General features: G+C 49.1%; 1 protein-coding gene and 1 non-coding gene across 6 annotated transcripts; one reads left to right on the top strand and one right to left on the bottom strand.

Annotated features, from left to right (window-relative positions):
• Nucleotides 1-77: 77 nt before the first annotated feature.
• On the bottom strand, nt 78-22256 carry LOC137786333 (nucleosome-remodeling factor subunit BPTF-like). Of its 5 annotated transcripts, none has more exons than XM_068578151.1 (32): nt 21521-22256; nt 19584-20406; nt 18889-19109; nt 17392-17577; nt 17035-17217; nt 15359-15547; nt 15156-15241; nt 14431-14783; nt 14140-14271; nt 13482-13611; nt 12979-13114; nt 12576-12881; nt 10970-12461; nt 10633-10757; nt 10249-10377; nt 9957-10107; nt 9745-9868; nt 9399-9645; nt 8743-8910; nt 8250-8383; nt 8049-8148; nt 7733-7947; nt 6577-7579; nt 5000-6468; nt 4824-4906; nt 4395-4620; nt 3743-4287; nt 3464-3640; nt 3169-3361; nt 2542-2626; nt 2266-2452; nt 78-1816 (listed from the first exon to the last, which is right to left on the bottom strand). In XM_068578151.1, the coding sequence occupies exons 1-32, from the start codon at nt 22041-22043 to the stop codon at nt 1801-1803; spliced, it is 10137 nt and encodes a 3378-aa protein (XP_068434252.1). In that variant the 5' UTR covers nt 22044-22256; the 3' UTR covers nt 78-1800. The 5 variants fall into 5 exon arrangements, with proteins under 5 accessions (XP_068434252.1, XP_068434250.1, XP_068434251.1 ...); XM_068578149.1 differs by having other exon boundaries at nt 78-1721; XM_068578150.1 differs by having other exon boundaries at nt 78-876.
• Nucleotides 22257-22858: 602 nt separating this feature from the next.
• Nucleotides 22859-22940, top strand: trnas-aga (transfer RNA serine (anticodon AGA)). The gene has a single exon. It is a non-coding gene; the product is annotated as a tRNA-Ser (tRNA).
• The last annotated feature ends 847 nt before the right edge of the window (nt 22941-23787 follow it).

The raw sequence follows: 23787 nt of genomic DNA, 5'->3' as shown, positions 1-23787 counted from the left end.
ATTTAAAAAGATTTATATAGATATAGAACACTCCCATGTGTCTGTCACAAACACACAATGAAGAAATCAGTCTTTTTGTTTTTATTGAGTTCCATATACATCAATATTTTTTCAGATGTAATACAAAAAAAAGAAAAGGAAATAAAGTCAAAATCTGACAATTTTTTGTTTTACAAACAGGGCAGGAGCCTTCAAATATGTTGCTTCATCCTTCTCAGTCCATCACTGCTGCAGAGCAACCCAGTTACAATAGCTTATTACTGTATTTCAGGAGGTTATAGAAGTGTAACCAAGCAGACTACTGGTGTCCCAATGTTTAGTACAACTCTCTTTCATGCCACTTCTGACTTAACAATGAGTGGAAATGGAAGAAACAAGAAGAAACAAAACTTCTACTGTGATATCCAAAATTTAGACAACACTTGATGCTCAGTTTAACTCGGCCATTCTATGTCTGTACTTCATTTCCTTTTTCATTGGACATGACTACAAGGATGGCCTGAGGGTTGGTAGTTTATTTTAAACAAAGAAAAAGACTGAGATCAAAAAATAAACATGGAAATATGAGAGCTCCTTAAGAGTCTTTTCCTCCGAGGTAAACTTTTCTTCTGCAATGCCTCAGTCGCTCACGCTCCTCCGTACAGTCCCACTGATGACGGGTCAAAAAAGAAAAAGAAGGTCCCTTAGAGCTGAAATGGCCAGCTCTGCCTGAACAGCTCTGTGGGTGAGGGGGCCGATCCCAAACACAGGATGAGGCAGAGTCTGTCACAGAGCTACAGTTCAGAAAAGCCATATTCTTGGCAAGTGCATTGTGTTTGAGCAATGTGCGGTGCGTTCTAAGAGGCTGGCGAACATTGAAGCTTGTTGTTATGAGACCTACAGAATGCGGAGAGAGGAGTGGGAGGAAAGTTGAGAGCCCTTCGCAGTTTGTTTATTTGTTGTTTACAGTTGTGACATCTTGACAAAAAAAAAACAGACAGAGGATGCAAAGAGGTGGGCAGAGGATCGTGCAGCCATGTTGGGTTGATTCACTGGGAATGCCTTTATTGGTGAAGGAAATCTTCCACAACTACAAACTGAGGTTACTTTGTGAAACGAGGAACAGGGTGAGCTCAGTCCTCACTCTTTGCAGTACATTTTTAGTCTCATAAAATAATACTATCTAAAATGATTTGCTTCATAATTCTTTTTAAAAACATTCAAACACAGAGTTAGATATATCTTACAACCGCTGTACATGATAAAAAAGTATGTACATTCAAGACAACCACCTTAACAGCCGGCTTCACAGCCGACTCGACCAAACTCAAAGGGATGTAACATACAGAACTTCTCATAAATATCTCTAGATAATAAAATATGCAGCTGTATATATGTTTCCTATACCTGGCAAGGTCAACACATTACCCAAACCAACTCATATGTTGAACAGAAAATAAATACAAGTTAGGAACTAAAATGCATTTAAAATCCCACTGAAAAACACAATGGACTGTTCAATAAAGGCCAGATTTAAGGAAACGATGAGAAGAAAACTTGTCCCTCGATTACATGGTAAACGCATGTCAACATGGCTGCCATTGTGATTAAACTGAATATTATGGTTACCAAAAAAAAAGTTAAACTGGTGGCATTTACATGAAAGCACAATTGGTGTTTTTGTGTAATTTTTTTCTCTTTAACAGATTTTTCTTTCTTTTTTTTCTTCTTTTTTTGCCGTTCTGGAAATAGAAAAGTTCCCATGTCATTATTACTAGACACCCCCAGCATCCAGTCCAGACTCCAGCTAGACTGGCCCACTTAAGAATCTGACAATCTGCAAGAAAGAAGAAAAATGGGATGGAATAAATAAAAAAGGCATGCAGCAAACAAGTGAACAGACACAAATGCAAGATGACACACGGTACAGATGTAACACGGCGGTACGTTCTGTTAAGACATCGGACGTGAGATGCACTGAAGCCCGTCAGCTCTGCTGGTTTTAGTGCGGCCGAGCCACAGCGACAGTTTAGAGCCAACGCACGTCCACGAAGAGAGCGCGCTCTACTGCGAAAATGACACTTTGCGACACATGCCAGTGGTGTAAACCAAAGTGAATGAAGGGCGTAAAGGCATGAATCAAGAAAAAAGACTGACACGACAGCCCGCGTGGCCAAAGTCACAGCTCTACATATGCAGACGGAAGCGTGGAGAAGGAGAGAGAGAGAGAGAGAGAGAACTGTGGGAGTCCAGAGAGTCTGCTGCAGTGGGAGCGCCCGACCTTACCTGCTCGCTTTGAAACCTTTGAGCTTCTGTACAAAGAAGGCTTCGAGCACCTCGGCGCACTGAAAGAAGGGCGTGTCATTGGGGTTGTAGTAGCGACAGTTGTCGAAGATTTTGGTCACGTCGGCCACGAACTCGGTGAGCTTGTGGTAGTGTCGCTTTTGTAAATGGGTTTCCATTGTGGAAAAGTCTGCAAGGGGACAGAGAAATGTGTGATTGTACTTGTAACTGAGCGCTTCATAACATTTCCTGCAAACGGCCGTCGCCTTCAGTTCTTACCCATTGGCTCCTTGATGACGCGATAATAATCCGGTGCGTCGTGGGGATCCACCGGTTCAAGGAAAGGCCACGCCATCTTGTGAGTCTGTTAAATAACACAAAAGGCTCACTGAACACCGTATCAAAAGTACCAGAAAACTAGAAACTATTAGCAGAATTACTCTGAAACGTCATTCAGAGTTTGCTACATTTTCTGACCATAAATTAAACTGCGTTAAGAGGGAAACCTTGGACTCAGTTTACATGAAATCTTTAATTTTATGATATTTGACAATATTGCTCCTTTTAAAACCATAAGAGAAGATTTTAAAAGATCCCTTGTGTTAAATGGATTATTAAAGGGGTTGAGTAGAGGTCATCAAATGAAGATACACCTTTTAAAACGTTATCTACACCCACTAATGTTTAAAGAGATAAAAGTGCGATGGCATGTCTTATATATTGTAGTTATGTTTTTACATTACTCATTTACAGTGTTTATAATACTTTTATTCTAACCGATTCTTTGACTAAGATCCTCTTTGTATATTACCTGCTTTTTTAAAAATTCAGCCAACTTGTAAAGCCCTTTGTAATTTTGCCTCTAGTTTGTATAAAGTGTTTCTTTCGCAATAGTGGCTTCCTTACCTGTAACGAGCGTAATATTCTTTTCAATCCCTCATAGTCTTTGTCAGTGAGCGGCGTGAGGACCGTCATGGCGTCTTCCGTCGACTGACACTGCGGGCAGACGTACACGTCGATCTGATTGGCCTCGCACTGCAGGATGCCCACGCAGCGGCCGTGGTACCAGTTCTGGCAGCGGTCGCAGCCGATGTAGAATCTGCGGGTGAGAATCGGACACGTTATTATTATTAACGTTATCATTAGCACATGAAACGCTCCAGAGGTACGAAGCCAAAGTCATGTGGGGGCGGGGCCTTACTGCGATTCGTCGTACGGCGTCCGGCAGATGCAGTACAGCTCCACGTTGCTTTCTGCCTCCTGACCGCGTTTGCAGTCGTTGCACACAAAGTCCTCCAGCTTCTTGGCCTCTTTCTCCGTGATGCCGACGCACGCGCCGTGGAACCAGTTGGAGCACAGGTCGCACCCGATGTAAAACCTGAGAGGAGAAGGGCGTTAATTTGGGTCTCGCATATCTCGCCATGACGCTGGCCGGTGTGCGTCGGCCAACAGTTGAGCTCCGCCCCCCCAGAGAGCTTACTTTGACTCGTCGTAGGCCGTTTTGCAGACACAGTACAGTTTGGTGTCCTTCTTGTGATCCTTTGGGAGAGACAGCTTCTTCTTCTTCTTGTGTTTGGATGAGCTGGAATCTCCGTCCTTGTCCCTGTCTCTGTCCCTGTCTTTGTCCTTGTCTCTGTCCCGATGTCTGTCCCTCTCCCGGTCTTTCTCCTTCTCCTTTTCCTTCTCCTTCTCTCGATCCCCGTCTCTCTCTTTATCTCGGTCTCTACATCGGTCTCGGTCCTTGTCCCTGTCCCGCTTCTTGTCCTTGTCGTGGTGCTTGTCCTTGTCGTGGTGCCGGTCTCTGTCTTTGCTTCTGTCTTTGTCCCGCTCCTCTTCTCTCTTGCGCTTATGGGACGAGGATGGCGAGGTCGTGGTGTGGGCGCCGTGAGAGGAATGTGTGGAGTGAGAGGGATGGGAGGAGTGAGAGGCGGCCGCCTTGACCGTCGCTGCGGCGGCGTGAGTAATGGCGGCTCTGGCTTTCTCCTTTTCTTTTTGTAGCCTGGCTATGTCCCGCCTCAGCTCCTCCTGAGAAGGAGACAACACAATGCAATGTAACGTTTAGCATCTCCGGCTCCGGGGTATCTCCGGCTCCGTACTGAACCAGCCTCGATGGAGGCAGACCGTGAGCTCACCTGTACTTGCAGCTGCAGCTCCTTGTCCAGCAGGGCCCTCTTCTTCAGGATCTCCGCCTTCAGCTGCTCCTTGTGCTTGTACAGCAGCGCGGTCAGCTTGGTGGCGTTCTGTTTGGAGCGTTTCTGCTCCACCACCTCCTCCTTTTTCCTCTTCTTCGCCGCCTGCTTCTCGTCCTTCTCGATCTTGTCCAGGATGAACTTCATCACCTGGTTGCACACGATCATTCTGAAAACACAGAGGACAGCAGGGGGCGCCAGAGTCATTGCTGTTCAGTTGGTGGTGCAGTTAATGTGGCAAGAAATACAGAACAATTCAGTATTCAGCAGTTCGGGATACACGGACAACAAGAGTGGAGTCGAGTGGAAATACCACTGTCATCCAACATTTGTCATTAACCCCCACATTTCTGTGATTATTAAAGCCCAAACCTCTGGTTCTCCTCTCTCTCAGCTGCAGCCAGCGTCTTCCTCTGTTTCAGCTGTTCCGCTGTAGCGTTCTGCTTCACGACCGCCTGACAACAAAAACACTTTCCGTCAATATCAAAAGATCTTAGACGCTCTTAAAAAAAAAAGAATCACAGTGAAATTTTCTATTTTTGTTGCACCTGCTTCTGGATGCCGTCCACGGGGCTGACGGCCTGCAGAACCGGCTCTTTCTGTTCTCTTTTAACCTCCGGGTGCTTCTTCTTCTTTGGTTTTTGCTGTTGCTGTTGTGGTGGTTGTTGTTGTTGCAGTTGTTGTTGCTGCTGTTGTTGCTGCTGCTGTTGTTGCTGTTGCAGTTGTTGTTGCTGCATTCTTTGGAGCTGCTCCTGGACGCTCGCTGGTGCCTGTATGGTCACCATGTTCTGGATTTGATGCGCCTGGATTTGCCCGCCTGTCTGCTGGATCTGGATTGGCAGCTGCAGTTTGATCTGCTGGGGAACTGTGCCACCCTGCTGCTGCTGTGCCTGGATCTGGGCTTGGATCTGAGCGGCAACATGGGGCGGCAGAGCCGAGAGAAGCTGGACAGGCTGTTGGAGGCCTGGAACAGTGATGAGCTGATGCCTGATAGGAGACTGGACCTGAAGCTGAGGCTGCGCTTGAACTTGAGTTTGGTTCTGAGGCTGGAACTGGACTTGGAGCTTTGCTTGGACTTGGGGTTGGGCGTGGACCTGAAGCTGCTGCTGGACCTGGGTCTGCTGCGGTGACTGGACTTGAAAGTGGGGCTGGGTTTGTACTTGAGTTTGTACCTGGGGTAGCTGCAGGGTCTGTGGTTGTGGGTGAACGTGACTCTGTTGCTGGAACTGGACCTGAACCTGGGGGTGCAGCTGGGTTTGGATCTGAGGCTGTAGCTGAGTTTGGGCCTGAGACTGAACCTGGGGTTGAGATTGGACCGCGGGCTGTTGGTGAGCCTGGGGTTGGGTTTGAGCCTGTGTTTGAAATGAAGCCTGCACCTGGGGGTGGTACTGAGGCTGCACCCTTGTTTGGAGTTGGAGCTGGGCCTGAACCTGGGGCAAGGTTTGGTTTGGGGTTTGGGACTGAAACTGCACCTGAGGTTGATTTTGAGCAATGGGCTGGAGTTGGGCTTGGGGTGGTTGCTGAGTTTGCGGCTGAAACTGAACTCGGACCTGCGGGTGGCTTTGGGCCTGGAGATGCGTTTGAGCCTGAATGTGGGGCATTTGTTGCACTTGGCCGAAGGGCTGGACCTGAATCTGTCCACGGATCTGGGGCGGCCGCTGGGGTTGAAGTTGCGCATGTGTTTGGGGCTGCAGCTGAGGCTGCGAGGGTCTGACCGTCGTAACAACAGAGGAGACTGGTAACCCCATGTGAACCTGCACTGCCGAGACCGGGATTTGAGACACCTGCTGCATGGACACAACGGTAGGGTGCTGGACGTGTCCTTGAGCTTGAGGAGGAAGAGCTGCTTGAGGCAGCAGGGTAACGGGCGATGAATGCACGGAGACTGACGCGGAGGCGGGTACAGTGGCCAGGCCGGGGGTCTGCGCTGGAGCTGCAGCCTGCTGAACAGGAGTCTGAGCTTGAGCCGAGGCCGGAGTCCACACCTGGGGCTGAGCTGCCCTCAGCTCCGTCAGAGCTACAACAGGACAGAGAAGTAACAAGGTCAACCATCATGGATAGACAATGACTACAACAGGACGCACTTGGTGTGTGTTTGTGGGAACTTTGTTGTTGGGTTCTTTACCTGGCACTGAGGGGGTTGTAAAGGTGGCGGTGACTGGTGTGACCACAGCGTTGGCCACAGCAGCATGAAGGGGAACTGGAGCTGTGGCCTGGATGTGGGTGAGCGCTTTGGCCGGGGACGGGACAGCGATGTGGCTGGTGGACACAACCGCTAGGAGTGGAGCAGAGACGGGAGCCAGAGCTGGGGTCGGAACTTGGACAGGCGAGGGAAGAGAGGCAGAAGCGGGCATTTGGGACGAGTTAGAAGCGGCCGCCGTAGCGGCGACTTGGGAGGCCGCCATGACCGAGACCGGGGCTGAAGCGGGGGCGTGGCTGAAGGCATGGGTCTGGATCTGGGCTTGAGGTGCGACGTGTCCCGGGACAGGGAGCGAAACTGCCGTTTGGACGGGGAATAAACCAGGGGTGAGGGTGGAGACGTGGGTCTGTGCAGGGGTTGAGGCTGAGGCGAAGACTGTGTGAGACATAGCTGGGCCCGCGTTTTGTACCGGGGAAGGTACAGACCTTGCCAATTGGGGTTGTTCGGGGACAGAGGCTGGTGTGGAAGATACGACCTGTTTCGAGGCCTGGGCTGCAACGTGAGGCAGGGCCTGCACAGGAGTGGACAATTGAGAATGTGCAGGGACTGATAATGGGGTAGTAGCGACTTGGGTTTGCACCGGGACTGTGGGCGCCAAGCTCGGCATTTGTGCCTGAGCGGGTACAGCGGCCGGCGCTTGGGTTTGGGCTAGGGCCGAGGGAGTCGTCTGGACCGGCGCAGGGGGTATGGCTTGAGTTGGTGTTGACGTTGGGGCTTGAGGGGTCTGAGTGGGTGCTGAAGTTGAAACCGGTGAGGATGGGAGGATGGGAGTGAACAGGAAGCGCTGGAGCTGGCCGTTGGGCATGGCTGCCTGCATGAGCTGCTGACCAGGAACGGGGATGACCGTTACACCCTGCGGGATGATTTGCAGCTGTCCCTGGGTCTGCCCCTGACCCTGGATCACCACCGTCAGACCTGGGTTTCCACCCTGCAGAAAAAGGAGACTTGCATTCAGCCTACAGTGATAAAAATCTATCTTTGTACCATTAAAAACAAAGCCATGAGGACTTGAAAACATTTAAGACTTTTAGGACAGGCGAACCAATTAAGTGAAGAAAAGGACATTAGAGAACACCCTCACCTGAGCACCCTGTGTCAGCTGCAAGAGCTGTGCCATAGTGAGTTTAACTTGACCCTGCTGTGGTCTGGTGGTCTGGGAGGAAGCTACAGGTGACTGTCCGGGTGCTGTGGTGGCTGCATGAGGTGCTAGCGCGGGACCCGCTGCCCTCTGAGCAGCAGTCGTCTGCACAGGTGTAGAAGCAGCACCCGTCTGTGTCACGGTCGGCTGAGGTTGGCCTGGGGAGAAAGGGGGAGAACATAACATTGGTAAGAAGTGATCCACCAAAGGCTGAAGTCATTCATTTGCGTAAAATAAAATGAGCAGTGAGACAGGACACCTTGCTGCGCCAAAGCAGGACCTTTGCCCACAGTGGTAGACAGGACCGGTGACTGGCTCATCGCCGTGACGGGCTGCATTTGGCCTCCTGCTGCGACGGCCTAGAACACAAAGTTAAGATCATCATCATCATCCTCATCGCGCTTAAAATATTCCCTAGCGTCAAGCGTAAACTGAAGGACGATTGGGAAAGTCAAAAGACCTGCTGCTGGGTGGTTGAGGAGGTGCTGGCCCTGAGGTTGATGTTGCCGGTCGTAGGGTGGAGGGTGCTGTACGTCCTCAGGTTCGCAGGGGGCCCAGAGGGGAAAATGCCCAGGACTTTCTGCTGGACTACGCCTGTTGAAAAGCACGATTATGTAAAGAAAGAAGCAAATATGCACTGGGTACGTGCAGAGATGCAGGTCAAGGATGTACAGAAGCGGTGAGGCATGCACTGTGTGTGGGGAAGAAAAGTAAACCAATTGTAAAAATATATATACATATATTTAGAGAAGCTTCACTTATGGGAGAACTGTAGATTATACACAAAAAAAATGCAACCAGGAGGTCAGATAAGCTCTTTCATATAATGTAAAAAAATTGAAATCATCCATGCTCGGCACCGGTATTCGTTGCCCGCCACATGACACTCTTGCATCCATCTTGGCAAGTGTAAGCACAAACCAGCGGCAATGGATGACACTCGAGCTCCCTACCTCCTTGCGCGGTGGGCACGTTGAGCGTGACAATCTTGCTGTTAGCGGGGAGCGGGAGTTTGGCGGCGAAGACCTGGCCAGCCACAGCCAATGGGCTGCCAGCGATCTGGAAGGTTTGCTTGGAGGCGGCGACGCCGGTGGCCACGGTGGTCACCGAGCCAACGGAGGCTGCAAGACACACCATGCCACCTGCAGTCACGCAAACCCACAAGGGCCACTGCGGCGGCCAGCGTGCGCACGGCTGTGGTGTCCACTGGAGGGTTGGAGTCAACGAAGGGGCTGACATTTTTTGTAATTTTGGGGATGATTGTTTCAATTTGGGTGAGACACCGGCCCTCCTCTGTCTATATGAAACATTTTAATTGAAAATGTAGTTTTACCAGGGCTGGGAGTGGACACCACGAGCAACAAAGTAGTTTTGAGAAAAAAAAAATAAACTGTGGAAAGTCATGCTTATGGTTGACTTCATACAAACTGAGATGACTGTCAAACAGCAATTAGAAAAGAAAAGAAAGTGTCCTGTGAGGGTGTTTGTCTGCCTGCCTCTAACAGATGATGGATGAGAACGCACACAACCAACCAACCAACCAACCAACCAACCTGTGGGGTTTCTTATGGGATCGTTCAAATGATCCTCGCATTCGGTTCCGGCTTACCTGAGGTGTTGTTGGTCTGACCCTGCTTGACCCAGGAAGCAAAAGACTGATGGAAGTTTTTGTCTTGCTGAAAGGAAACCGGAGAGCTCAGTTTGGAGGCCAGGACCATCTTGGCTCCAGGTGTGACCTGACCCGTCCTCTGGCCCATGGACCCGAGGGTGCTGGCAGTACTGGGAGTGATGGACGAGGTGGACGTGGTGGTGGTTGTGGGAGTGCCGGAGGGTGTACATGGCCTCTCCAGACGTTTCTGTTAGAACATTGTGGACATTCAGACAATTTGTTGACCTCCAGGAATAGTGCTACCTGAACAAGAGCCGTTAAAGCAGAGTGTGTTCATTGTTCCCACCTGCTGAGCAGCAAGTCTGGCCTGTTTCAGCTGATTCTCCAGATGGGCCTTGACTTCCTCTGCTGTCTTCAGACTACTGCCGGACTTAGAGGAATCAATACCCTGCGACTTCTCCCTCTCAACTCTGTAACAGCAAGGTGATAACAGGTGTGTCAGTGCCCCGATCAGACAAACAAGTGTTCCCCAGAGGACGCTCGCTGCGTGTTTCTCACCTTTCAGCAAAAGCCCTGATCTCCCACAGCTCCAGGTCCTCTTCAGCCACCCATGTCTCCACAGCTATGGGCCCGGTCAGCTTGGCCGGCTCGTGCTTCTTTGGCCTCAAGGCGCTTGAGCGCAGGCCTTTCCTCTGTGGAGTGGGCGTTTCTGCTCGTGGGAAGAGAGAAACAAACTCTATTACATCCATTATACGTAGAAAAAGGTTGCTAGAAATCAATCTGCTTCAAATTAGCCAAGTCTATTTATTTCAGTCAAATCCTCCATTTGTTTCGGATGTTGAGCCTTTACCTTTGGGAGTGTCTCTGTTTCCGAGGGGACAGATGATCTTACGGATGCAGTACTCTGAGCGGATGCCGTAAGGCCCCACGTCTCTCCGTTTTATGATCTCCGTCGTGGTGATGTCCGTCTCCGAGGTTTCTGTGGCGGCAACAAAACATATTGTCACAATTATGAGGGCAGTCTTTTATTGTTAAATTTCTACGAGCATTCATTCAAGCGTTGGAAGGTGGATGTTTTGTTGGCAGAAACAGAAGAGAAATAGCAATAAGAAGAATAAGTAGTAGTTATATGTTTGAAATTGAGACTGATATAAGAGAAGCACAAAGAGAAGATCACCCAAAGCAAGTGAAAGACCAGTCCAGGTGAAGATCTCAGTGTACAGCAACGTCTCACCTTTCCGTGTCGTCCCGACAGCAGCAGAGGGCTTCACAGCCATGTCGTCCCACCTCAGGCAGGCCCACAGCAGCCTCAGCATCAGGCTGACCCCCGCCAGCGACTTCACGGTCTGGAGACGGTACCTGAGTGAGAAACAGAAGAAAACATGAGCGAACAGGAAGTATATTCACACACGCAATTGTATTTACTGTGTTTGTATTTTTACATCTTAGAACAAATAAGATGAAAACACATTCATTACATTCATTACTATTAATGTGTACTAATTGCCAGTTCTCAATGTATTCTTTCAAGTATCCCATGCAGTGTGAAAGGATCTCAACGTGTTACAAACCTCCACGTGATCCCAAAAGTGGGCCGAGGTGAGGGGTAGGGCCATATATCCAGGGCGGGCTTGGCGTTGTAGTTGAAGATGGGCACCTCTCTGATGCCGGCCCTCCTCGCCATCCTCTTCAGGTCGTCATTCGGCAGGATGAAGATGCTCTTCTTGCTGCTCTTGGTGACGAACTTGCGGTAGGACGGCAGGGCCGTCCCCGAGCGGGCCTTCCTGGATTTGGAGAACCTGAGAAGGCTGATCCGGTCTTTGGTGGAATACTCTTTACTGATCGTCATGGAGCCGGTTGAAGTCTTGGCGTCGCCCATTGGAAGTTTAGTCCTCTGAAAGCCGAAGGCCCTGGAGCCGGGCTGGGTGGCGGCGGGGACAGAGGCGACTTGAGGCGTCACATCAGACTTAATGATCTTGCTGCACAGGTCCGATGTCGCGGCCTTTTGGGACTCTGCGGTGGTTTCAGCCGGGGTCTTCAAACCTTTGCTGCTGCTGTTACTGTCGGCACTATTACTATTCACCAAAGACGGGCTCGAGGGCGGAGGCTTGACAGGCACCGCCCCCTCGCCGTCCATGGCCACATCCACAGCCCTACTGGGAGCGTCTCCTTTCTCCGCCACGTGGTTCTCTAATTTGGGGACTTTCAGGGGAGGCGGGTGACATATGTCGGAGACGTCACTTTGCGAGAGGTTCCCGTTCATCAGAGACTTCACAGGCTCTTTGCTGTCCCCTTGGTCTCGACTGGCTGGGTCTGAGATGCTGTCCGAGTCAGCCGGGGCGGTGACCCCGGCTTCCCCATTCACCTGCACCGCACCGGTCTTGCTTTGGTCGACCTCCGTGCTCGGACCGCAGCTTTGCTCCATTTCCTCGTAGCCACGCTTCTTCGCATTCTCTCCCACTCGAGCCACCTCTGGCTTCTCAGCAGCTGAGATACAATTGTTTTTACTGTTGGGCTCAGTGCTTGATAGGAGTCCTCCGTTCACTTCTTTGTGCGCTACGGCCTCCTGCACGGCCTTCACCTCCGCCTGTTTGCTGTGGTTGGGTTCCGTGGTTTCTGATTTGACGTCCGTGTCGGTCTTCATCTTCGTCTCCTCCTGCTCAAAGTTAAGCTTTTTTACCACGTGGTCCTTCACTTCAGGGCTCTCCTGCGTCTCTTTCTTCACACACGGGGTCACAGCAGGCTGCTGTTTTCCTAACGTGGATCCTTCGCTCTTAACTCCGAATGGAGGCTTCGTGGCAGTCTGCCTGAGCCGCTCAAGCCTCTGCTTCTCCTCCAAGGTGAACTGTTTTACCCGCCGCTCCAAAAGCCCATCCAGTTTGGAGGGCTTTACCTTCTTCTTAAAAGCGGTGCGCAGCTGGAAGCCCTCGCTGACATTCACAACGTCATAGTAGGTCTTTGACGCAGGCGTCGCCTCACTCTTGGGTGGTTCCACTTTCTGGATTGGTTCTTCCCTCACGGGCGACACAGAGGGCAAGGAGGAGTCTTTGTTTCCAGCTTCATCTATAACAAAGAGTCACAGAGGTCAGTGCACGATGGAAACACACATCCGTCCACAAACAGCAAACGGGAAATCCAAAAGACAAAAGGAGGGAAAAATTCATCTCAAACCTTTACCTTTCTCGCCGCTTGAAGCAGCAGCAGTTTCTGAGCAGGGGTCAACCTCCATGTTTTCATCTTGACTCTTCTTCTCCTCCGCCTCCTCCTCCTCTTTCATTTCCTGCTCCCCCTCCGTGGGTTTTTCGTCCTCTTTTGGGGTCTGGGGTTGGCAGACCTCCTCTGATGACGTGCTCTGAGAGGAAGCAGTGATGGATGCTTGTTCATTGTCCCCGTCCGGTGTGTTCGGAGTATCCTGCTTCTTATTTTCCATCAACTTTTTCTGCTTTTTAGTACAAGCTGCTGCATTTTCCTTCCTCATTTTAGCTACGAGGAAAGCGGGAAAAAATATATATATAGTATGAGCCACTAGTGCCAGCAACAGGAGAATTAATAATGGACAAATTGCCAGCGTAGCGCTTACCCTCCAGCTCTTTGCGGTAGTTAACGTTTGTGTTCCCTGGCAGCTTCGGGACAAAGCGCGGCACATGAGTCTTACTGACCCAACTCCAGCCACCGTATCCCGTCACCCTGTACTCCTCCCCCTTCTGCTTCCACACCTTGATAGAGAAACACACAAGTGAGACCCCAAAATGACGACGCTTGCAGATGAAGAACCACAACGTGGATACACGTCAAACCGAGACAGAAATATCAAACGTGAAGCCTTGAAGACGCGATAAAACTCTGGAACCACGTTAAGACACCAGCATCAGCAGGTACGTCTACAGTTGTCAGGGGGAACGTGGAGAGATTGCAAATTAGCTTCACTAAATGTGTGTGAAGTAAAGATAATGGATAGTTGATCTGAAAGGGCTGTGGCATCACGCCGGATAAGCACTGCTCTGGATCAGTATGCATGATTTAAAACCTGGCCCGTGGCCTCAGGAGGAGTTGGATGACGGGTGAGAGACGCGGTTGTTTTACCTGGTGCTTGATGGGGATGGTGTACTTCACCCACGTGGCCTGTTGCAGGGTCTCCTCATCCTCCAGCTTTTTCTCACGCTTCTTCCCCTTCTCCTTGTCCTCCCGCTCCACGGAGGTCATTCGATGAAGCCTGAAGCGAGAACGTACAGAATGTGAGCAAGATGTAAGGTGCACAGGCAAGATGGAGACCGACATCTTAGGATCGACTGAGCTCCTCTTCTTCTGTATGAATTCATGTCTCTTCAATGCTCATTACTAACTTTACTCCTTTTCCAGAGTCTTTGTGATTTCTCTCTTCCCAGGTTTACATGGATCGTGGTTTTATCTGTACGCTGGTCCTGCCCAACACCTCCTGCTATTATCATTGTTTTTGCATTTCTATTAGTATTGTCAATACCATTACTGCTTCTATCATCATCATCATCATCATCATCATCATCATTATCATCATCATCATTATGATTCTACTATATCCACTGTTGCTGTTGATAGTTTTTCATTATGCCTACAACTCATATGAATAACAATGGACAGAGGGATCCCCCTCTGTTGCTGGGGGTTGCGGGGACAGAGGAAAGCCCTCTGAGGCAAAGTTGTAATTTTGCGTTATAGAAAATAAATGTAATTAAAATGTTAATTTGCTGTTACAGTTGTTTACCTTGTGTGTCCAAGAGAATCTTTCCAGACGGGCAGCATGGCCACTGGTTTGATGGCACACTCCAGTATGGCCAAGGCCAGAGCAAATTCCCTGGCCTTGCTGCACATCTGCACAGCTTTGTTCCAGTTGGTCCTAGAACAAGGGCAGACAAACTGTATGAAACAGCACAACTGCATTTTTCTTCCATTAAGCTTCATCATATTTGAAATGTACCATGTTAAACTGGACTATTATGTTTGCAAGAACAGAAACCACAGTGAACTTCCCCAATAGCCTCAGATTAACTCGTACCTGTGCGACGCCCAGTTCGGATGCATGAACGGCCCGGGGACATTGGTCTCCAGCTGGATGATGGTGAGCCGCAGGGTGGAGACGGTCAGGCTCCGCGACCCGTAGATGGAGCCGTTCCACTTGAACTCCGCTGCGGTGGTCAGGCTGAACTTGTGGGAGAGGTGGCGTCTCTTGTCGTGGTCCTCGCGGTGCTGGTGTTTGTTCAGGGCCAGCACGTTGGTGCTGTACTGGTTGTGGTAGACCCTGTATTTACCCTCCTGACCCAGTTTGAACAGGTTGTTCAAATTCACCGTCAGGTCCCTTTTTAGGAAGCTGAGACGCGAAGAGTCGCCGTCGGCGCGCACAGGAGAGGACTGAAACGTGAGAGAGGGCGTTACACTCGACTGAGCTACGAGACGTGAAAACACAAGCAGCTTTGTTCAGGATGTGCTCAACCGGCGGCTTTAACCCTCGAGAGGGGAACGATTTGATGCATGTTCAGATACACATTTTTTACAAGTAGATACGTGGAAGAACATTTCTTTACAGAGCTTTTTTTGTATTTGCAGTTACATGAAACATATATTGTCATGGTTATGCGCTTAAATAAGATACAGGAGCCCTGATGCTAAGGACTTAAGTTAGTTTTTATAAAACTTAAAAAAAAAAATTCAAACAGATTTTCAACATAAACGCATAATTAATCAGTTTTGTTTGAGACTGCAGTTGTAAAAAACACGCCTCACCTCTTTGCTGCCTCTGGGCATCTGGTTATCCGATTCCTGTACTGCCGGTTTCCCATTATCGCTCTTGACCCTGCTGATGTACTCGTCTGTCATTCAGAGAGAAGAGGACACAAATGGATTCAAACGAAGCCACTGAGAGGCACCGATTCAAAAGCCATTAAGCTGATTTTCGAGGACCAACGGAGCGCCTCACTAGTGTTTACCTGTCCCGTCCTGGCTGGTGAAAGAGGACCGGGAGGACGGATCAGCCAGGTCGGGCTGCTCTGGTTTCCTGAGGCCTGAAACCTGGTGGCTGCTGCTGCTGCTCGTCTCTGGTTGAGATGGCTGCATCTGATCTTGGGAAACATCAGTGTGCTTGTCCTCGCTGCCCGACTCTGCTTTCACACCTTCATCTACAAGGAAGACAAGTTCGGAGAGAGACTGAGCACAGGAGGAAAGGGATGCACAGAGTGAAAGCGAATGACTTTAATTACAAGCAATATGTTTTAAGCAAAGATGGCAGCTGAGTGAGCGAGTACAATTAAATAGACATACATAAAAGATAAATTAAATTTCTCAAATTGAAAAATGTCTCAAGCCGGCTCAGTCAGACCTCGTTTAATTTAACACCAGGTCACAAGAATTGTTCATGACCAACACATATTTTAGATAATAATCTTTAATGGACCAGTAAAGTCTAGATAGGCCAATAAACCTAAACCCTTCTTGCAGAGGAAAGACTCCACTCATCCAAAACAAGCTGTGCACTTGCTGCAAAGCCAACTCAAGACACCAGCTCTGCATGTGAGTTTGTGAGAAGAAGGGCGGGAGTGAAAGAGAGAGAGTCCCGCATGTATATGCAGCTCTTTGTTGCCAAGGTAGCAGGTGGGCCTTTTGTTTGAGCAACAGAAACCCGCCCAAATGCTCACAAATTAGATAAAGAATAAGGAGCCGGTTGTGACAGACTGGCTGCTGCCGTCTAGCATGGAGCCAAAAGCATGACATACAACACAAAAAAAACAGAAACAGATGCAGCAATAAAATGAAGGCTACCGAAGAGACGCCGCATGCAACAGCTTTAGTGTCGCGCTCGAGAGTGGGTCAAGACGAGACGAATGGCAGAAAACGGCCCACAAAAGCATGCAACGCTGCGAAAGGGGGAATCTGTTGCATCTTTTGGCAGTGTTGCACGAGGTGTGATGAGTCTTTAGTCTGAAATGTACTTTTTGTCGAGGTTAAAGCACACAGAGATCCACTGAAGTCCTCTTTCAGTGTGTGCCCATCCACAGCAAGGGAATATGTATTGTGAGCTGGTGAAAGACAGACAGTAACCATGTGAAACAGACACAAACGCCCCGGCATCCTGCCCCGGCGACATATAATGCAGAAACTCAGAGGGAACCTTGCACGCGTGGCAGAGTCAAAAGGAAACCAAAACGAATAACAACGGTCTACTATCAAAGCACTGGAACGCCTACAATCGCCTCAATATTGCGCAAGCTTTTGCCGGGGACTGTGTACACTGAATTAACTACAGCCTCCTCCAAGGTCTCGCGGCTCAGTTTCATTACAGTTCACCCAAAGAAACTCAACCTCCTCAAGTCCAAGTAGAATAAACAATGACAACAAATTCTGCTAGTCCAAAAATTTGTTGAAACCAGATTTAGCTTTCCGGCCTGCCTCGAACATGACACGTGTATAGAGACTGAAAATGCAGCCAGCGCCACACAGCCGACAAGACCAACGAGCAGGGGGGGCGAAAAGGGCAGGGGAATGGTTAGTGGCAACCGGCACAGACAAGCGGACAATGAAGATGTGCAGCCGGGCATGGAGCTGAATGGCGAGCGATGCTGCTGATAGCTGGACACCGCAGGGTGAGTCCATCTTCGGCTCCCAGTACCTGTCGTTTCCTGCTTTGCCACCGGAGGGGTCTCCCCGCTCTCCTGGCTCCCAGAGGGAGCGGGCTGCGTTTCCCCGTCAGGTTCGAGGGAGTCCGTTTTAGGCAGCGCAGCGTCCTGGGTGGCCGAGCCGGTGCTAGGATGAGACACGCCGCTCTCCTCTGCAGCAGGGGGAACCGTGGCCGCTGTGGTGCGGCACACATACACACATGGATACATACACGGGGCCAACAGCACCGGGGGCACAATACTGTTCAGCAGAAAGTCAAGTGGGCGGTTGGGTCTTCTGGTCAGGAGTTGCTTTAAGAGAAAGGCTGCGTAGGGCATTACAGAACAAAGTATGTGAACTTGTTGTTTACCTTGTGAACCGGCGTCCTCCTTGGCCTCTGTGTCTTTGTGCTCTCCACTGTCGGGCAGCGAGGTGACCTCGGCGGTGGCGTCCGCTGCCTTGACAGAGCCCGAGCCCGCTTCCGGCTTCGGGTCCTCTGCCCGCCTCTTTGATTCCTGCGACTCCCGCTGGACCTTCATGCGCTCCATGATCACATCTAAAAGAAGAAGGAAACATATTAATTTTTTAAAATAGATCAGCGGCCACATATCAATGCATCTTTGTACCATTGAAGAATGTGAAAGCTCTTTCTTGAGCCGCTGCCTTTTCTTCATAGTTTGGACGACAAAAGAGAAATGAAAAGACACCATGAGGATGACATTATTTCATTTCAGATATTAATGAGTTTAAAGTATTTAATTAATACAAACCATACTTATTACACATTAGGAAATAGAGTTTAAATAGAAAAATAGTTTTCACACCTAACGTTTGCATGTGAAGATCCTCGGCTCCAATTAAAATAATCAGGGCTGCAACTAACAAGTGTTTGTTGATTTTTGTAATCTTTCTATAAAATAGCAGAGCAAAGTAGAGCATGATATATTTGCATAATATATTCTAGCTATAAAAGTTATATACAAATCAAAAACCATAGTAACATAAAACAATGTGAACTGGATCATAGTTCCGAGATGAGGGAATTTCTTTTTTCCTCAGACGGACAAAATCTGGAGATGTAATCTCCTCTCTGTCTGAACATGTTTATCAACTACAGTTTTCTCTGGAACAGAAAGAGCTGCGCCACAACAATCTTTAAACGAAGAACTGCAAGGCAGCACCAGCAGCAGGCTTTTAACAGACAAAAAAATACAACCACACCAATAAATCACTTAGGATGAGGAGGAAAAAGCACTGCGATGGCTCCACAGAAACATCTCTTCTTCGATTTACGGCGAGAGAATACCTATTCAAACCTCGAGCTTCTGACAAGATGCCAGAGACGTGTTCCCCCCCTCCAATAAACCAGAGCGACAGTTAGTATTGGTGACAGGCGAAGAAAAACGGTAACTGAAACCAGATATGGCAGCCCGTATCCGTACCCAACATGAACGGAAACTGCTAGCGCGGTAATCAAAAGCTTTGTCAGAGGAGGAAAAACAGTCGCTTGATGTCTGAGAGAGCGGGAAGCAGGAAGAAAAAGTAGCGCCTCACATTAGTGAGTCAACTGTCATCATAGCAGAGCACTGCTGCCTGAGGGGAAGTAACTATTTGATCTGAAGCTCCGATAAGACTGTTTGACAATGTAGCCCGAAAGGACACACACAGATATTATATGTACGCAAACATCACACCACAATTCACACGTTAGGATCAGTCACTGCCAGATGAATGATTTTCCCTCAAACGCAGATCACATGACCATTATCCTACTCGCATGTACCGCTACAAGATTACGCTTCAGTAAGGTTAAACAAATGCATCTCGTGTTTTTGGAGGCAAGTCAAGAGCATGTCGAATCCCGTACCGTTGGCAGCAGAGAGGTAGGCTCTGTTGTGTCCGCGGGCCTTGTTGGTGAGGTCCTCCGTGATGGCCATGTGGGCCTGCACCTCCTCCTTCATCTCCTCCAGGGTGGCGTGGAGGTCCGGCTCCCAGTACTGCCGATCCAGGCGGTCCATGAGCTCCTCCAGCTGCGCCTTGGTGCTGTAGTACCAGGTCTGTTTCTTCTCGTGCTCTCCGTCCACCTCGCTGGGGAGTGAGAACAAGACAGGCTCTGAGATTGTTCAATACAACAACAAACCTCGTCGTTATAGAATTAATTCAAAATAAAAGGTTTTCATTGAGGTTAAAGAACCATAACACTTGTTTTGTTGCTGTTGGATTGAATCATCTCTTTACATATGTCTAGTAAACATCACTAATAAACTGTGTTTAGTTTTAGATTACAATTTGCTTAGAAATTGGACAACAGAATTTTGTTCAATACCACCATGATTATTATGAGTCAAGAGTTATTGTACTCTGCTTTGAACAACATGTAAAAAGGGTTGCAACATGTTACTGTGTTCAGCTACCAGCTGGACACCAATCTATTGGTTATTCTCTTTTGTGTGTTTTTAATGGATTTGATGACAATATCTGTATTGAATTCAGGAAATAAAGCCGCTGCCATGGAAAGGTAATTCTCGTGGAGCCAAGAGGCAGTGATGGGCCTCAACTTACACAATAATCCTTCTGTTTAGGAACCAGTACTTCCTCTGGTGGCGGTCGTATCCAATGGGCTCCTGGCGGATGTAGGGCCTGTTCTTCTGCGCCTCCGTCACACTGTCTGTGACACCGGGCACCTTGTGCGCCACGCAAATCTCACACTGCCACTCGTCCTCTGGAACCTCCACGAGTGGGGGTTTCACACACTCCAGGTGGTAGACCGCTGAGCAGGTCTCGCAGCAGAGCAGGTCGCCCAGGCGGTGACACACGCGGCAGTGGTCGTCGTACAGCATGACGCCGTCGGACATCAGCTCCTCGCGGGCGATGTTGGTTGTGAGAAACTGGTCCATCAAAAACTGTAACACCTTGATCTTGCTTTCGAGTGGACCATAGGGATACTCGTCCACCTCCTGGTACGGCAGGACATGATGGTACTCCCTGTCGCTCTCACAGTACGCCCGCAACACCTCGGGCCATGTCATGCCGTCGATAAAGTACAGCGTGGAGTTGACGCTGTCCTTGAGGTCAGCGGGGCCAAAGGTCGTGGTGGAGGTGTCCTCCTCGCGGAGGATGACCTTCAAGAAGGCGTTATGGGCCTCTGCTATCAAAGTGCACTGCTCCTGGCCGACCAGCGCCGCACAGAAGTCCTCAAAGCGGAAGGGGGAGAGGCGCAGCACCGTGCTGAAGTTGCGCAGCACCTCGTAGATGGAGGCGGCATTGAGCAGCTCTTCACTGGGCACTAGAAGATCCTCAGAGGTGTCCGGGAGCTCGAGAGGAGGGATCTCCTTCTCCTCGAAGATGGGAGTGCGAGGTCGGGGAACCCGTACTTTTTTCCTCCCTGTAGGACACAAACATTATATTAGTCAACCAACCTTTTAACATAGTCACACTCAATGTGAATGTGTGTGTATACATATATATATATATATTTAATTTTTCTATGTTGAGTCCACCCAACAAAACAAAAAATAGCCCAACACACTGATGTTAGGTTTTTATGGCAACAACCATCTTTCGGATGCAATTATATCAAATATGGCCAGTAGACCAGTTATAAATGTAGTTGTTCACCTTGTTCTCAAACCTACAGGTGCAGCTACATCGTTATAACCACTCGACGAGATTCAACATTTTAGTGTCTTTTAAACTTGGCAGCCAACTAGCTAAGAGTGCTACTCTGGCTGAGGAGCTCAATGCATGGCCAGTCAGTCAGTTAGCTTAAGTGAGGCTGTATCTGGGAAAACATTAACTCTCTAGCAGGATTATCACGTAAATGTTAGTCAGACCACATACTATAACCCCCTTCCCGCTCATTTTCTTGTCGACGCACGGTGAGACATTAACCGTCATTTGAATGAGTTTGGGAGAGAAGAACTGTCAAAAGGAAAGCAAAGCTGCCCAAGTGTAAATATGACAGACGCGCTAGCCACAAGCTAAGTTAGCTCGCTAGCTAGCGTGCATATTTTGAATCAGCTTCAATCATAAACTCATAGTTATCCTTCACCTATAAGGCAGTGGGGGCTGACGGCACCTATCAGGACGTAAAGCTTCCGCTATCCAACGCGCAGGCTGCAGGGTGACAGTAGGCAGCAGGAGCTAACTGTACCCGCTAACAATAGCACGCTAGCAGCGAAGTTATCAACTTAAATGCAACAGGGAAGCACCTCGGGCGGGAGTTATTCTTTAAAAAAAAATATTGTGTGCTAATTATTTCACAGGCAGCGTGTTTTGCGGACGGTGTGTCAACAGTGCCAGCTCGTGTAACGGCGGACCGACTCAATCCACCTGCAGTAGCAGCAGTGAGCCCACTGCGGCCTGTGTTCATACAGTGTGCATTCTCCATTTTGAACAATAAACTGTCTGCTTCCTGCTCTGCAGCGGCTCACGTTCAACCCCTCTGCCGTAGCCGTTAAGACGGCGTTAACCGCCGCCGGGTCGCGGTGCTTATTTACCCGGAGTGCTGGCGTGTGTGCTCTGACTGCGAAAGCTACTGTCTGTGCAGTGGCTCGCATCATCATCCTCCTCCTCCTCCGGCTGCTGCTCGTCCAGCTCATCATCTTCGAGGCAATCTGACTCCTCTTTGAGGGCCTCATCCTCTTCGGATTGAGGTTCCTCCTCGACGAACTCGTCCTCCTCGGACCTCAGGCTGACCGCGTCGTCCTCCTCGTCGCTCTCGTGGTCGTCGTACACCACCGTTTTGCACGGAGCAGTCCGCTTTCCTCCGCGGCCCCGTCTCCCTCCTCTCCCACAGCCTCCACGCCTGCCTCGTCCCCTGCCCCGTGTTGACGTGACGGGTCCCGCTTTCCTCTTCTTCGCCGACTTGCTGGGCTCCCTCGTGGGGCTCTCGGCGTCCTCGTCCCCGCTGTCCCTGAACCTGGGCTTCAGATTCCTCCTGGGTCGCAAGCCTCGGGCCGTAGCTGGGGACGAGTCCTCTGCTTGTAGCGGTTTGGGCGGCCTGCCCCTTTTCCCCCTCATGATAGCTGAGATCTATTATTTTACAATCCCAATTTTTGCGTTGATTTAACCGACACGAACGCGAGCGGAAGCGGCACCCCTACCAAGCTGGACCTTAGGGGGTTCAGATGGTGCGGGAACCCCGCGTAGCCCCCGCGTCTTTTCGGGTTAGAGAGCTCAAAACGTTAGCCCGGCGTCCCGTTTAGGTTCACCTAGAGCCGCCATTTTTCTTCTTCTCTGCCTCTCTGGCTGAACAAACAGCAGGCTCGCACTAGAGGAGTCACGTGGTTCCCCTGCTTCCAGCTCGGTGGCAACAATGACCGACATGACAATTACTCGCAATTAGTTTAATGTTTTAGTCGTACTTCGACATTTTTTTTCTCTTCCTGACCTAAGTATGAATGTCGTTAATGATAAAGGCAGACAGAAAACCCGTAGTCGTGGCAGCTTCTTAGTGTTTAGGAGTGGCAATGGGAGCGATCAGTAAAGCAGATTATTCCATGCAAACAAGATACAACTATAAGAAGATAAACCATCCAGGCTATGCTAGCGTGGTCCTATTAGTTGATTGCCTTGCAGGAGGGGTGTGTGGGGAAACCTATAATTCAAATGTATGACATACTAGATGCATATGAATGTTTATATTCTGGTATTAACTTGTTTCTAGCAAAGGTGGTGGAAAGTCTAGCTCGCGCCTTTCCTGCTAAATAAAACGATAATGCATTACGTGTCAGTCGATCACGTATTTTCTATATAAATAATCTTGTAAGTATTATAAACTCGTCATATGGCGGATCTGAGTTCTAAAACATGTAGTACATCAATATAAAGTATCAGTTGTCGTGGCCGAGTGGTTAAGGCGATGGACTAGAAATCCATTGGGGTCTCCCCGCGCAGGTTCGAATCCTGCCGACAACGAGCAAAGTTTTTACTTCACAGAGCTTGATTTGAATTTATCACTATGGCAACACTGTTGAGATCAAACGCTGACATATACAGACAATATGTCTTGTTTGCTGTTATAAAGCAGTAAATAAGTGGATATCACCACCTTAAAGTAATGAATTAATAAATCAGCGCCCCGACAATGCGAGTTATCTTATTTACTGTAGAGACCAAATCCAAAAATACGTGTTTATTCTTTGGTGGAGACCAAGTGTCATTAGAAGCCAACATAAAATCCTAATTATTGTCTTTATCCGAATATCTAAGTGGCATTATATTGTTTCATCTAGGACGCAGTATATAATTTAAAGAAAGATAACTTCAGTATAATATAAATAAACCAGAAAATATGACCACCACTGACTTATAATGCAATGTTTGATCCCATATACTGCGTCTCTCAATCAGCACGTCCCTGAGGACTGTACATTAAACATGGAGTACAGTATACCTTGATTTTGTTCCTGTAGTTTGGAGATCCGCCAGTAGGCGGCAGTAATGTTTCACAAATGACGGATCAGACAACGTGCGCCGATCTCATTAAACTACATCAGCCCGAATAATACATCTGAAGTTTATGAAGACGGGTTTGCCACGTTTTATAGTTACTTGGGGGAGGAGCAGGTGTGTGTGTGCGGTGTGTGTGTGTGTGTGTGTGTGTGTGTGTGTCGGGGGGGGGGGGGGGGGGGGGTGCTATAAGAGACGCGCTGAGGGACTGGCACAAACAGGTCACCAGTTCACACGCGGATAATAATCTTGTCATCCTCGCAGCATATCCCCACTCACTTGCAAATCCTCAAAGCATCTTAAAGTGCCCGAA

This window comes from Clinocottus analis, unplaced genomic scaffold (assembly GCF_023055335.1).
Source record: "Clinocottus analis isolate CAN_PGR_092001 unplaced genomic scaffold, fCliAna1.0.p SCAF_16, whole genome shotgun sequence".
In the NCBI taxonomy this organism is placed as follows: domain Eukaryota; kingdom Metazoa; phylum Chordata; class Actinopteri; order Perciformes; family Cottidae; genus Clinocottus; species Clinocottus analis.
This window is presented reverse-complemented; position numbering and strand designations above follow the sequence as displayed.

Coding starts and splice junctions, on each gene's coding strand:
- LOC137786333 (XM_068578149.1), bottom strand. CDS start 22,043: ATGAGGGGGAAAAGGGGCAGGCCGCCCAAACCGCTACAAGCAGAGGAC. Junction 10,758..10,969: donor ACTTTTGGGATCACGTGGAG/GTTTGTAACACG, acceptor TTTCTCACTCAG/GTACCGTCTCCAGACCGTGA. Junction 4,907..4,999: donor TGGACGGCATCCAGAAGCAG/GTGCAACAAAAA, acceptor TTTTGTTGTCAG/GCGGTCGTGAAGCAGAACGC.